Here is a 14,717-nt window from a genome sequence, read left to right as displayed (position 1 = left end):
CATACTGAACTGGATGGATCAGTGGTCTGACTTAGCATAAGCCAGCTTTCTCTTCAGAAGCGTCTGTAGCTTAGTGGTCCCAGGTTCTGTTCCCAATGGAGATGGTCCCTGCCTGAAGCCCTGGGGATCCTCTGCCGGTCATCGTGGACAATATCGCGCTAGATGGACCAGCAGTCTGACTCAGTATAAGGCAGCGTCCTTTGTTCCCAGCATTCGGCCTATTTGTTAGCATAAAGCATACGTGGTGATTAGAGTAGGTCTGCTCTTTACTGAGCATTCGTTCTGATCTGTTTCCGGGGAGGTTATATGACAGTGAGCATTCATCCTGATTGTTTATACATCTTCCCGCTAATCGTTTGTTCAGCCCACACTTTTTGGTACGTCACTTTCCCAACCACAAAATGTGTGTGTGTGTGTGTGTATTTAAGTGGATTTGTTGGACTAGGATGGGAGAGCCCTTTGATCCATTTTAAATGTGCAAACCTAAAATTTTGAATCCCTCCTGCAAAATACTGACAGTCTGGAGGCATCCTGAGTGCGTTTTATTTTCTTTCTAATACATTTGAAAAATGGCACAACTGAAACCAAGGCACCCACCCTCTACCAAATTTAACAAAAATCATCATCAAGGGAGGTTTGACACACACACCCAGTCTCCCAAATGTCTTTGGGAGCTTTCCCAGACTGCCGTATCATTACTCAGCTTGCCTGTGGGATTTCATATCTTGTAAGCACTTACAGTCTGTCTGTCTGTCTGTCTGTCTGTCTGTCAATCTAATCTAATCTAATCTAATCTAATCTAATCTGTAAAATTTATATTCCACCCTTCTTCCTGAAGGAGCCCAGGGCTGAAAACATAACAAAACAATCTAACAGCAACAACAAGAAAAGCAATTCTAAAAAGTTCTGGAGTAACCTACTGAGACAATAAACATGATATTAACTAAAGCCTGCAACTGACCACAATACTTACACATAACCTGTTAAATAACCTCTTTGAGAATGATATATATACATGGAATGTTTGGTGGGAAGGGAGGAGTTAGGGTTCTTTAGAGTAAGATTGTTTGTATTTACTATTGAAAATGCACAAATAAAACTTAAAAAAAACACTTTAAAACATTATAAAACACAGATACAATTTTAAAATGTTCTTCCATCCAGTGCTCTCCAGGTTGCCAGGATCAGTCCCCTTCAGCCATCAAATGCCTGTGTCAGTAGTTAGGACAACAGCTTAGGAGGGAGGGGTGCAGGGGGATTTGCACTTTGTGACTATATCACTATGGCACGGGGACGACGACAAAATGCATTCCTCCAGTCCTCTCTGCCAGGCCGTCAGGACTCTCTGCAGGCCACACCCTCACTGGCCCTGCTTTGTACCCGGAATGTTTTTGCCTGGCTGCAATGTGTCCTTGAACTCTGACCTCCTCTGAAGATAGCAAATAACAGGAAAGACTTCTGCCAGGCCAGATGGACGAATGTCCGGATTTGGTAACAAGGCAGCTTTCTTTGCTGGAGCTTGTCTGAGATAGGGGAAGCTCTGTTAGGCCGTGTGGGGGGCGAGGAGATGGTGTGACCAGCAGGGAAGGGGGAACCGCAGGAGCTGCAGACTGGAGAGGTACTTGCCATTCACTACTGCATTCCTCCAAATTATTATATTCACTATTACAAAAGACGGGATGGGCTGCGGCGTCTGGTGGAGAAAAGTATGTGCTAACGCCATCCACTTGGCCCTGGAGCTTTGGCAGAGCGTTTTTGACCAGAGTCTCTTTTGTGGTCAGGTCAGTTTGCTCTGATACGATTGCCGGCTTATATATTGCTTATGCTGGTATAGCACAGTGGGGAGGAGAGCCTGGCTGAGAGTCCAGAGTCTGTGAGTTCAAATCCCTGCTCGTGTCTCCTGGGTGTAAAAGGCCAGCTAACGATCACTCCCATAGGGAGTGGCTCAGGGGTTACATGTCCTGTCACCTGTGCAGCCGTGGTCAAGCTGCATAGTCCCAAAGAGCCCAGTTGCCCCCCAGCTGCCAGTTGCGGACAAGGAAGGGGCTGGCTTGTGCAGCTGTGGCAAGCTGAGCAGGCCCTAGCCAGCTGGGGAGGACTAGCCTCAGAGGGAGGCAATGGTAAACCCCCTCTGAATACCACTTACCATGAGAACCCTGTTCATAGGGTAGCCATAAGTCAGGATCGACTTGAAGGCAGTCCATTTCCATTTTCAAAGAATTTATGCTTTGGAAGGGCCATAGCTCAGTGCCAGAGCACCTGCTTTGCATGCAGAAGGTCCCAAGATTCAGTCCCCGATGGCATCTCTAGGTAGGGCTGGGAAAGGCTCCCTGCCTGAAACCTTGGACAGCCGCTGCCAGTCTGTGTAGACAATACTGAGCCAGAGGGACCGGTGGCCTGACTCTGTGTTAAGGCAGCCTTCTATGTTCTTACTGTTGTCGTCATTTGTATTAGAACAACAGCACGAGAGAGCAGGAGGGCAGGAGATGAGACACAGGGCAGCCCATCATATGTAGGAAAGCTTTTAGGAATAACACAGGCCTGCAGTGATGCCCCCTCTCTCTCTTTTCCCCCCTTTCCGGTTCCCTCTCAGCTTTATGTGTCTTCCGAGAGCCGCTTCACCACGTTGGCCGAGCTGGTCCACCATCACTCGACCGTTGCAGACGGGCTGATCGCCACTCTCCACTACCCGGCCCCAAAGCGGAACAAGCCCACCATCTACGGCGTGTCCCCGAACTACGACAAGTGGGAGATCGAGCGAACAGACATCACGATGAAACACAAGCTGGGAGGGGGCCAGTACGGGGAGGTGTACGAAGGCGTCTGGAAGAAGTATAACCTGACAGTGGCTGTGAAGACCTTAAAGGTAAGGACCGTTTGCCCTCTCCCTTCCCATCCTTCCGCTTGGAGGCCGTTGCCCCTTTTTAAAACGCACAGCATCTCAAAGCTGGAAAGCTTAAACTGAATTAAAGGGTGGTGTTTATTTTTGCACATAGGCCGCTGGGGGGAAAAAAAGCTTGCCCTCTGGCCTGGAAAGCTGCTGCCAGCCAGCCTCAGTCTCCCCCAGCTATAAAATGAGACTAATAGCATGAAAGAAACGCTGGCTGTGTCAGAGGAATAGACGTATCCATTCACTCATTTTAGCTGTTATTTATCTCCATCAGTGGGTAGGGTGGGGCGGGGTAGGAAGAGGGGTACAATTTTTTTTAAAAAAACTGAATGTAGTAGTCATTAGTTCAGTGCTAGGGCTGGGAAACCCTGGAGAGCCGATATCAGTCAGCATAGACAATACTCAGTTAGATGGACCGAGAGTCTGACTCTGTGTAAGGGAGACTCCTGTATGTTTCTATCCCATCATTGAGGAGTCTACATGACGTGGTGATGGCCACTGGAGTTAGGTGGCTTTAAAAGAAGACTAGATGGAATCCATGGGGGAGAAGAGGTCAGTCAATATGGATATTGACCCTGACGGTTAATGGAACCTCCGTGTTCAGAGGCAGCATACCTGACAATGTTAGATACCTAGGGACAAACGGCAGATGAAGGCCATTGCCTTCATGCCCTGTTCATGGGATTTTTGAAAGCATCTGGGTGCCCACTGTGGGGAAAAGGAGGCCTAAAAACATAAGAGCCCAGCTGTTGGATCAGCCCAGTGTCTTATTTTAGTCCAGCGTCCTGTTCTCACAGTGGCCGACCGGATGCCCCAGTGGGAAGCCCACAAGTAGGACTTGAGCACAACTGGGCTGTCTCCACTTGCGATCCCTCAGAGCATACTGCCTCCAACAGTGGAGGTAGAACATAAGAATAGCCCTGCTGGATTGGGCCAAAGGGGGCTCATCTAGTCCAGCCTCCTGTTCTCACAGTGGCCGTCCAGATGCCCCCAACGGCAAGCACTCAAGCAAGACCTGAGCACAACAGCAACTCTTTTCACTTGGGCCAAATGATTCAGGTGATGCAATCGGCTGAGTGCAGCATGTGGAGAATGGCCTTAGCTCAGGGGTACAGCGTCTGCCTTGCGTGCAGAAGGTCCCAGGTTCAGCCCCCGGCAACTCCATGTAGGGCTGGGAGAGATTCCCTGCCTGAAACCCCAGAGAGCTGCTGCCAGTCAGTGCAGACATTACTGAGCTACATGGACCAATGGTCTGACTCGGTAGAAGGCAGCTGCCTGTGTTCCCAGGCATACAAGAATAACAGACTTTCCAAACCTCTGCAGCAGTTATGGGCTCATGCCCCCAACCCCCTGAACTGGCAAATACTCTTTTCTGGTTCGCCTTGGTGCATTTATTTCTCCCCGCCCCCAACGTATTGTACTGAAATATTTTCATAATGCAAAAAAAAGAAAGAACACATTGCAATATGACTGCAAACATAACCGCAAAGTCTTGGTACTACAGAATGACGTACAGAAAACAAGGGAGGGACTGAGGGGAGGGGGGAGGGATAATGGTAAGCATCACTAGTGGCCAAAATGCTATACAGTAAATCTTTAATGAAGGAAACCCCTCCAAAAGTGTCTCTGCGAGGCAGGCGGCTCCATACCTTCCAGTGATTCGTTTACAAATGAGAAAAAAAGGAAGCAGGTTTCCTTAAAAAAAGCCTGCCTTAGGGTGACGCTAACAGATTGTGTCAATCTCTTGGGCAAGGCTAAGGACCAGACGCTGCTATACCAATTGTTTAATGTAAAATCAGAGGGCATTTTCCATCCCCCCGCAGTCGTCTGCCTTGCTGCCACCGGAAGCAGCCGTATAAGATCCGTGTGCGCTAACTTGGGACTCCACTGCAAGGTTAGGAGAGCTAGGGCAGGCCTACATTTATTACTATGTTTGCACAGACACACACCAGCACCCCTCCCTCGTACTTCGTGTCTGTAAAACTAACATTCCACAGTATTTGAGAAACGGCGCTGTGACTTCCAGAAGGATTTGTACTTGAATGCTGAGCTGTGCCCCAACGGTGGCAGCGCTGCAAGTTGTTGTTTTTCCACTCTTAATTTTGCCCTGAGAAGATCAGACTCTTCCAAGGCTCCTTCCTGGTTGCGGGATTGGTGTGTGTGTGTGTGTGTGTTTTAACATATGCAGACAGTGACACCTAGTGTTCCAACAAGGCTGATTATAATACATTGCAGTGGGTGGCGATGGGGGTGGAGGGGGGGAGAGGGCGAAATGTTCCATTTCCTTGCATCAGGTGAGAAGGGAATCGGCCTGTAGCTTTTTGCAAGAGAGAAAAGCGCCGCCTCTTTGGTTAACGCCTTAGAGCATAAGAAGAGTCCTGCTGGATAAGTCCAAAGGGGGCCCATCTAGTCCAGCATCCCGTTCTCAGAGTGGCTAACCAGATCCCCCAACGAGGAGCCCACAAGCAAGACCTGAGCGCAAAGAGCACTTTCCCTTCCTGAAGTTTCCAGCAACTGGTATTTGGAAGCATGCTGCCTGCAGCCATGGAGGCAGAGCATAGCTGTTGTGGCTAGCCCAGGTCACAATAATGACCCTTTCTGCACTACTCATTGAAAGCCATATCATACAACTTTCCACAGTCATGGCTTCTCCCCCCGTCAAAGAATCCTGGGAACTGTAATTTGTTGAAGGTACTGAGAGTTGGTAGGAGACTTCCTATCCCCCTCACAGAGTGACAGTTCCCAGAGTTCCCTGGGAAGGTGAATCGATGGTTAAACCACTCTGGAAGTTGTAGCATGCTTGACAAAGTATCTTGCTTGAAGAGGGCTCGATTCGAATTCCCCCTCCCGTCCTCACTCAGCCATGAAGCTCACTGGATATTCCTGGACAAGTGTCTCAGCCTAGCCTGCCATGCAGGTTTGTTGTCCTGAACTCCTTGCAGGAGAAACAGGATGCAAATTTAATAACAATATAAAACATAGGTCTTTTCTTTCCAGCTACATAGAGCCTGAGGGCTGCATGCTGCATTCCCTTCTGGGCAGCCTCTCTGGGGTGACATGCGAGATGCAAAAGTAGACAGAACAACAAATGTGAGCTTTACCTTTGTGCAGGAGGATAGTTCACACACGCACACACACACGCACACACACCCCACTCTCTATCCTCCACACAGGCAAGTGAGAGGGGCTATCAGAGTTCAAAGGCACATTTGGCTGCCCATTTGCTACTGGGCCAAGTTCAAGGTTCTAGTTTTGGTGTACAAAGCCCTATACAGCTCGGGACCAGGATACCTGAAAGACCATCTTATCCCTTATATACCCAGTCGATCACTGCGCTCTGCAGGTGAGGGCCTCCTGCAGATACCATCTTATCAGGAGGTCCGTTCCGCACAAGATAGGAAACGGACCTTTAGTGTAGTGGCACCTACCCTGTGGAATTCCCTCCCCTTGAATATTAGACAGGTGCCATCTCTGTTATCTTTTTGGCAACTATTGAAGACCTTTCTCTTTCAACAAACCTTTTAAGGAGAGACCTATCCCAGTCTGCGTCTGTGTTGGAATTGCTTTTAATACGTTTTTTAAAAACAATATGTTTTTTAACCCTTTTAAAAAAGATGTTATTTTAAAGCTTTTTTAAAAAAAATGTTCTTAAAGTTGTTTTGTTTTAATGTATTCTAAGGTCTGTTTTTATGATGTTTTGATGTGTTTTTAGCACTTTTGTTTGCTGCCCTGGACTCCAGCTGGGAGGAAGGGCGGGATATTAATTATTTAATCAATCAATCAGTCAAACAAACAAACAAATAAATAAAAATTCCAGCCAGGCAAAGACACTCAAAGGGGCCATGCCCCTGCCTTGTACCTTTTGGGTGATGGGGAGGGCTTGACATTACCACAGAGCCTATTCCCTTTCCCCAAGGCTGCCAACCCTCCGGATGCTGGATTCTTTTAGATGTTTCAATATGCATTCTGTCGTAAAATCTCCATGCTTTTTGTGAGTGAAAAGCAGGTACTTTGACACTGTCAGGCCCAGGATGTGACTCAGGAACCAGACCAACGGCTGTAGTTAATTCGTGTTTTATTAGGGTAATGTCCAAACAAAGACTGCGTTTTCTCATGAAGCAATACAGGGATACAGGTCCTGCGGCATTGGGAGAAAGTTGACAGAGCAAGGGACTTCTTCCCGCCTGTTCTTTAAGAAGGGGCCAAACGGGCGCGCAATCTTTCGCTCCTCCTTAACTGCCCCTCAGGTACTGCCCGCCTTCCCCCCCTTCTCTCCTGTCTTTTCAGCTGTCTGCGTGTGCGTGGTGAGGGGGGAAGCATCACCCCCTCCTCTTCTGAAGTTTCCGATTCCAGGATGGGGGATAGGGGAGGGGCTGATGGTAAACTGCCTCCCCGCTTTTCGGCTGTGAGCAGCCCTCCCTCTTCCCCCTCTTGCTCTGAGCCTGAAAGAGGGGGAGGCGTGAGAATGTCCAGGGAGGGCTCAGGCTCCCCGTTGCTAAGCGACCTTATCACTGGCAGTTCCTCTGTTTCGTCTTCGCTCCAAAGGGGGGAAGTTCCTCCCCCTTCCCTCTGCCATCCATCCGAATACTCTTCTCCCAACTCTCCGGGATCCAGCTCCCCGGGATTGGGACCCCAGCTCTGCCTTCCGACAGACACGCTCCGCCGCCGATTCCAAAACACCAGATAAATACTTAATGAGGGATGACTGGAAGCAAGGACTAAAATACTACAGAGCAGTTTCTCTCTCTCTCTCTCTCTCTCTCTCTCTCTCTCTCTCTGTCGCTCTCTCTCTCTCTCGCTCTGTGAGGAGAGATATCGGAACACTCCAAAAAACACCAAACAGTGCAAAGTCTAAAATTATGCATGGTAGAAACGCACTTGAAAGCAGCCTCCTAATCCACCTTTCTTAAATCCATCAATCTTGTCTTTGACGGGCAGGATTAGGACTCCTTCAAGGTGTGGAGATGTGGGCCTTTTGGGGAAAAAATAGTGGGCGGACAATACCCTCGCATCTGTATTTAAGCACCAGCAGGGGGAGACAAGCCCTTAGTGGTCTCTTCGGGGGAAACTCTTGAGAGCTGTAATTTGTCTTCCAGAAAAGAGTTTCCAAAGCACTTTGGACATCCCCTTCCTCCGACCCTCCCTCTGTTCTCCCCCCAGCAAAGAAGATCGACACGTTAAAATAATAATGGGAAGTAAGCTGCCTTGGTAGTTCCAATGGATGTCACTCATGATGAATTATTTTTGCTGCAGTCTATTTATTATCCTGCTTCAAAGTAGCTGGAAGCAAGTCTTGGTAAAGTAGCTTCTATGGAGAGGAAAATAAGGGCCAGAGGGACCCCATCCGGTGCCTCTGTAACGTTTAGCTCCACGGTTGCCATTAGGTAAGACTTCGCTTAGCACTCTGCGTTTGCTGAGGGCGAGAGATCAAGAATATTTGACTGTCTGATGTGCCCAGAACAGGAAGGAGTAGATCTCACTCAGTGTTGCCAGTGACAATCCCCAATTTAGAGCCTAACTTTTCAAGCTGCCCTTCTCTGACTTTGCAAAGTCCCCAGCTTCTGAGCTTGCTTTTCATGTATTCAGGATTCGCCTACCACTGATTGAAACCTACATCCAGAGATCTGGTTGGTTATTTCAATACAGGAACTTTGGGCCTTTTTCATCTCTGTGGCCCCTGGCCATGTCAACTTCTCCTTTCTGCTCGCTCTTGCTCTCTCCTAGCCCTCTGCTCTTCTTTCCTCTACCCTCCACTCCCCTCTTCCTTTCCAATCTGCACCGCTTCCCTTAGCCTACTGCCCCCTCCTTTCCTAACCATTGCTACACTGAGGCTCTGATTCAGGATGGGCAAGAGAAAGGACTTCTTCACACAACGCACAGCTAAACTATGGGATCTGCTCCCATAAGATCTAGTGATGGCTGCCAACTTGGAAAGCTTTAAAAGAGGATGAGACAAATTCATGGAGGATCAGGCTATCAGGGACTACTAGTCACGATGGCTATGTTCTGCCTCAACTGTTGGAGGCAGAATGCCTCTGAATAACAGTTGCTGGGAATCACAAGTGGGCTGTTGCGCTCAGGTCCTGCTTGCGGGCTTCTCATAATGGGCATCTGGTTGGCAACTGTGCTAACAGGAAGCTGGACTAGATGGGCCACTGATCCAGCAACCAGGCTCTTCTTGTGTTTTAGGCTCTCCTTCCTGCTCTAGCCCTCTCTAAGTCAGAGGCTGTTCTTCCTCTCTCACCCTCTGTGACATTCAAGTTGCTCAGGCAAATCAATGCAAGAAATTTCATTACCGTTACCCCCACAGCTCACTAAAAAAGACAATAATGCTGGGAAAAACAGAAGGGAGTAGAAAAAGAGGAAGGCCACACAAGAGATGGATTGATTCCATCAAGGAAGCCACAGACCTGAACTCACAAGATCTGAACAGGGTCGTTTACGACAGATGCTATTGGTGGTTGCTGATTCATAGGGTTGCCATAAGTCGTAATCGACTTGAAGGCACATAACAACAACAACAACAGCAACACCCACAGCAATATAGCCTAGCTACTTAATTTATCTTTCTTACTTTTAAACAAATTTTAAAAGCCATCCTGCTTCTCCATCACTATAGTCCTGCCAAGGAAAATGTAAAGCACAGTCAGTTATCAGCAGGGATGGGGAAGCTGTGGTCCTCCAGATGTATCTCCCATCAACCCCAGCCAGCATGGCCAATGAGTAGGGTTGATGGGAGTTGTAGTTCGTCAGCATCTTCGAGGGCCACAGGTTCTCCACTCCTGAGTTCCAAGAGAGTAAGGTGAAAACACCCAAGTGCATTACATTATAATCAGTCATTCCCCCAAACTGGTGCCTTCCTGATGTGTTGTACTGCATGGCCATTTGCTGTGCTGGCTGGGGCTGATGGGAGTTGTAGTCCAAAACATCTGGAGGGCAGCGGGTTGGGAGAGGCTGCTATAAATAGTGACTGGAAGCGCTTGCGCTACCTTCAAGCAAGCAGGAAAGGAGACCTGGTTGTGAATGGAGCTCTTGCCAGCTGGTCCTGATTTTGTCCAACAGTCATTCCCTTTTACAGAGCTTTTGTTGCCTGCCTAAAAACAAAGAGATCAACCCAGTCCTCCTTACTGCTCCCCCCCAGCACACAAGAGCTTGATTTCCACCCCATGCCCTTCTCACCCAGGCTCTCCGTGGTCGTGCAAATCTGGCCAGACGCTTGTTCCATTTCTTCCACCGAGAGGCCTGTGACGTGATTGCACTACCTGGGCACCCTTCAAGGGTCAGGGTTGAGACATCCTTCTGGGCTGTTTACGGAAGGCTTTGTCCCATAGCTGACCCCGGCCGGACCTCTTTTTAGCTCTGGCCTTGCGGGAGGCTGAAAGTCAGCCAGCCCGGAGCCTTTTCACGCCCAGTGGGTTCGCAAACAAATTACTGTTACTGTCATGCTTCTCGTGCATGTTCCAGTCTTCCTAGAGGAGGAAGAGAAGGGGGTGGCTTTTGAGGAGCTAAGGCCTAGAGAGACTCTGGAAGAAAGACTTTTTCAGTGCATAGTGCAGGGGGGGGCAGACTAAATCGTGCAGCCAGCAAGTCTAAATTCCACAGCAGGGGGTCACTTGACGCAGACACAGTCTCAAAGGCTCGACACCGCCCTGGTTTGTGAGACTTTACTTAACAGACAGAGCCCACGTGTTTTTAGAGTTCTGAAGAAGACGCCTGAGGATGAGAAACTTGTTTGAAAGCCTTGGTTCTCCAGAGTCTTCCTTAACCACTGGGCTCTCAGCTAACCAGTGGGATCACAGATGTGTGATTTTACCAATCAGATATCAGGCAAGTATTCGGGGTTATTTTTATTAGCCCAGCCCCTGTTGACAAGGGAGAGGAAGTCGCCATAAGGCAGTTGGTGTGCTACTGCCAGTCAAAGTAATTGGAAGCAAATACTTAAATGGGGTGAAGTCATTTGAGTGAGGCACAGAGCCAGACGGCAAGATGGAGCACCAGCTTAGTTTTTAAAAACGTGAGAAGAGGCTGGCTGCTGGATAAGGCCAAAGGGGGCCCATCTAGTCCAGCCTCCTGTTCTCACAGTGGCCAGCCAGATGCCCATTATGAGGAGCCCCCACTTGTAATTCCCAGCAACTTGGATGGCTTTAAAAGAGGATTAGACAAATTCTCTGGAGGATAAGGGTATCAGTGGCTATTAGCCACATTGGCTAGGCTCTTCCTTCATGATCAGAGGCAGTATGCTTCTGAATGCCAGTTGCTGGAAACTGCAGGAGGGGGGAGTGCTCTTGGGCTCATGTCCTGCTTGTGGGGACAAATTCATCAGGGCAGATCCCCCTGGAAAGGGCAGGAGCCGCACTCTTGCACAGCTGTCATGCATTTTATTAGCACTAGATCATGTTCGGGTGGGCTGGATCTCCCCTTGCACCTGAAACCCCAGGGCTCCTTCTCTTTGTCTCACGCGGTGGAGTTGAGTGCCATGCATTTTCCGACCTCAGCAACAGTAGCAGCGACAACAACCAGTTCTCTCTGCCTTTGTGTGCCTTGTCCCCATTGACATTTTTTTCCTCCCCGGAAAGGATCTCTGGGACAGAAGGCGGCATTGTCTATATAACGACTTCGCAGCCGTCTCCCAGCCTGCTTTGTAATGAACTTCTGGCCACCCAGCTTGTGTTTATCTTGGCCTCTATGCCCCGCTGAGCAGGAACTTTACCTTCCTCCACTCCAGAGTGAAGCCAAGCAGAGGTGGCTTTCGGCTAATAACATCGTACACTTTAAACTGTAGCGCTGGAAGAGGCTGTGAAGAAGAGAGAGGCAGTAACTTTTTTTTAATCCTTGTCTCCAGATCACATTTCACTTCAAAAACAAAACCTTAAAGGGTGAAAATTCTGTCTGTCTGTGCTACTAGCCACGATATCCAGAGAGGCACTATGCCACTAAAAACCAGGAGCTGTTAACAAGCAATTGGAGGGTGGGCGGTGGGCGTTGCCATCCTGCCCTGCTTGTGGCCTTCTTGGTGGCATCTGATTGGCCTCTCTGGGAAGCAGGAATTGAGACCAGATGGCGTTTAGATCTAAGCCAGCAGGGCTCTTCTTAACACTGTTGTCAGCATCTCTCTAGATCAACCAGTAAATACTAATGTTTTTCTGGAGGCAGCTCAGTTCCTTGTTTATGCAGACATCATGCTAAACCATGGTTTGCACGAACCATAATTTAGATTCCCAGCCATAGTTTAAGAACGTAAGAGGAGACTGCTGGATCAGGCCAGTGGCCCATCTAGTCCAGCATCCTGTTCTCACAGCAGCCAACCCGATGCCCCAGTGGGAAGCCCTCAAGGAGGACCTGAGCACAAAATTGTTCTCCCTCCTGCGGTTTCCAGCAACTGGTATTCGGAAGCATACTGCCTCCCAACATGGAGGCAGAGTATAGCCATCATGGCTAGTAGCCATTGGTAGCCTTACCCTCCATGAATTCACCTGATTCCCTTTTAAAGCCATCTGAGTTGGCAGCCATCACTGGGTTCTGTGGGAGCAGATTGCATAGTTTAATTATGCGCTGTTGTGTGAAGAAATCCTTCCTTTTGCCTGCCTTGAATCTTCCAACATTCAGCTTCACTGAATGTCCTCCCCCTTCCCCCGTAGTCTAGTTTTATGAGAGAGGGAGAAAAAAGTTCCTCTATCCATTTTCTCCACACCATGCACATTCATGTCTCTTCTTACTCATCTTTTCTCTAAACCCAAGAGCCCCAAAGGTCAGGCATGATGGGAATTGTAGTCCAGCGACGTCTAGAGGTCCATAGGTTTTCCTGTCCATGGTATATACTCCCTCTGAACATTTAGTTGCTGATGCATCTATCTTTGCATTTCTAATCAAGCCTTGAATGTCAGATTACTTCATGTCTTACATGAGAGATGCCTTTTTATGAAGCAGTTGGGGGGCGTTAGGGAGATGATTAATGTGGGGACATGGTGGCAGTTTGTGAAATTATTAACTGTGTGGAGAAAGTGGAGAGAGAGAAAATTTTCTTCTTCCCCCCCATGATACCAGAACGGGGTCACCCGTGGAGATTGATTGGCTGTAAATCGGGAAAGGCAACAGAGAGCACTTTCATGCACACAAATGCGTCATTGACTTACCAAGGTGTGCTGATAAGACACTGGCATTGATGGCTTTAAAAGGTGACTAGACAAACTTGTCAGGGAGGAGAGGAGGTCTCTCAACAGCCTCGATAGGTTGAGAGAGCCTCCATAGTCAGAGGCAGTGTACCTCTGAATATCATTTGCTGGGGTGGGGGGCTGTTGCCTTCCGTGCCCTGCTTGTAGGCTTTTCAGAGGTATCTGATTGGTCACTGCGAGCAGCAGAATGCTCGTCTAAATGCACCTTCACCTGATCAGCTGGGCTCTTCCTATGCCTTTAACCACTTTATTTAGGAGAAACAGAGTCCAGAATCAGGCTACATTTATTACTTAATTTATTTGCAATGTTTAGATCCTGCCTGTCCACCCCACAACAGGCCTCCAAACTCTGGTTTTCCCACCCCCACCCTCCTTGTCTTGTAAACAAGCTCTCGCTATATTTCAGAGGAAGTTGGTGGTTTTCTTAGGTTGTATCGATGTCAGTGATACCTATTGCTCAGCTACCTCTCTCAATGGCATCTCTGGCCTTTTCAAAACATGCAAAAAGCTTCATATTTCTAAAGTTTTTGGGAAAGAAGAAAGAAAAACGGACTCACAGAAGTGCAATAACATCCAGATATTTGGGGAAAGGCTCAGCAAATGAGCGGCCAGCAGAATATAGTTGTGTTGTGGGACAGGATTGAGCCCCAGGGTCATCAGCATTCAACAGTTTTAATTTCCAGCAATTCCATGATCCACACCATGCAGTGAAATCATTCTCTTCTCCCAACGCATGTTGTCCTCGCTGACACTCTGTCTCTCCCCCTCCCCCAATTTCACAATTTCACTTTTTGCAGGAGGATACCATGGAGGTGGAAGAATTCTTGAAAGAGGCTGCGGTAATGAAGGAGATCAAGCATCCGAATTTGGTGCAATTACTGGGTAAGTGACAGAAATACCAAGCAGGGTGACATGAACCAAAGCTCCGTGCTGTGATGCGGATGTTAAAAAGCAGATAAGCTGCTTACCCATAAAGAGGCATCATAGAGAGACATTTCAATCCTGTGGCAGGAGCCAGCCATTTTTTTAAAAAAAGTAGAAAAGACAGAATAGGGTTGAGCGTTGGTTGTTTTGTTTTTTAAATGAACTTTTCATATTTGTATTTAATATATAAAAGGCCTAAAATAGACACCTTTAACCAGTTTCTTTGGGGAGACGACTTTTCCATCTCCTCTTTCGATCTGTCTTTGCCAACACTGCCATAAATGGTCTGGAATGGAAAGTAAAGTTGCATGCACAGCAGACAATCAAACCACATGGCTTCACTCCAGTGAATCCTGGGAACTATAGTTTGTTAAAGGGATTTGTAGCTTTGTGAGCAATGAACTACCGCTCCCAGGACTCTTTGGGAGAAGCCATGTGCTTTAAATAGTGGTATTCAATGCTTGTCTTACTCAGCGTAGACCCATTGAAGTTAATAGGCATGATTAAGTTAGGTTCATTAATTTCATTGGGTCTACCCTGAGTAGGAGGTAGTTGGATGCAACCCATTGTGCTTAGAATGTATGGTATGTACACAGCCTAACAAAGGTTTTATAAGCAGCATGTCAGCAAGTTTTTTTAAGAAGTGTTTGTTTATACACAAGAAGAAGAAAAAAATGCAAACCATCAACATCAGAATAAATAGCTATATAAAAATATAAAAGGAAAAATTA

At 47.9% G+C, this 14,717-nt stretch overlaps 1 protein-coding gene across 3 annotated transcripts in view; it reads left to right on the top strand.

Annotated features, from left to right (window-relative positions):
• Positions 1-14,717, top strand: part of ABL1 (ABL proto-oncogene 1, non-receptor tyrosine kinase) — a 117,944-nt gene that overhangs the window by 81,154 nt on the left and 22,073 nt on the right. For all 3 annotated transcript variants that reach the window (XM_061603683.1, XM_061603682.1, XM_061603684.1), the window contains 2 exons: positions 2,594-2,866; positions 13,860-13,944. In XM_061603683.1, coding sequence (XP_061459667.1) covers positions 2,594-2,866; positions 13,860-13,944 — 358 coding nt within the window. The remainder of the gene's footprint in view (positions 1-2,593; positions 2,867-13,859; positions 13,945-14,717) is intronic.

This window comes from Rhineura floridana, chromosome 20 (assembly GCF_030035675.1).
Source record: "Rhineura floridana isolate rRhiFlo1 chromosome 20, rRhiFlo1.hap2, whole genome shotgun sequence".
Classification (NCBI taxonomy): Eukaryota; Metazoa; Chordata; class Lepidosauria; order Squamata; family Rhineuridae; genus Rhineura; species Rhineura floridana.
Note: the sequence above shows the minus strand (reverse complement) of the source record. Positions and strands in the feature narration are given on the sequence as shown.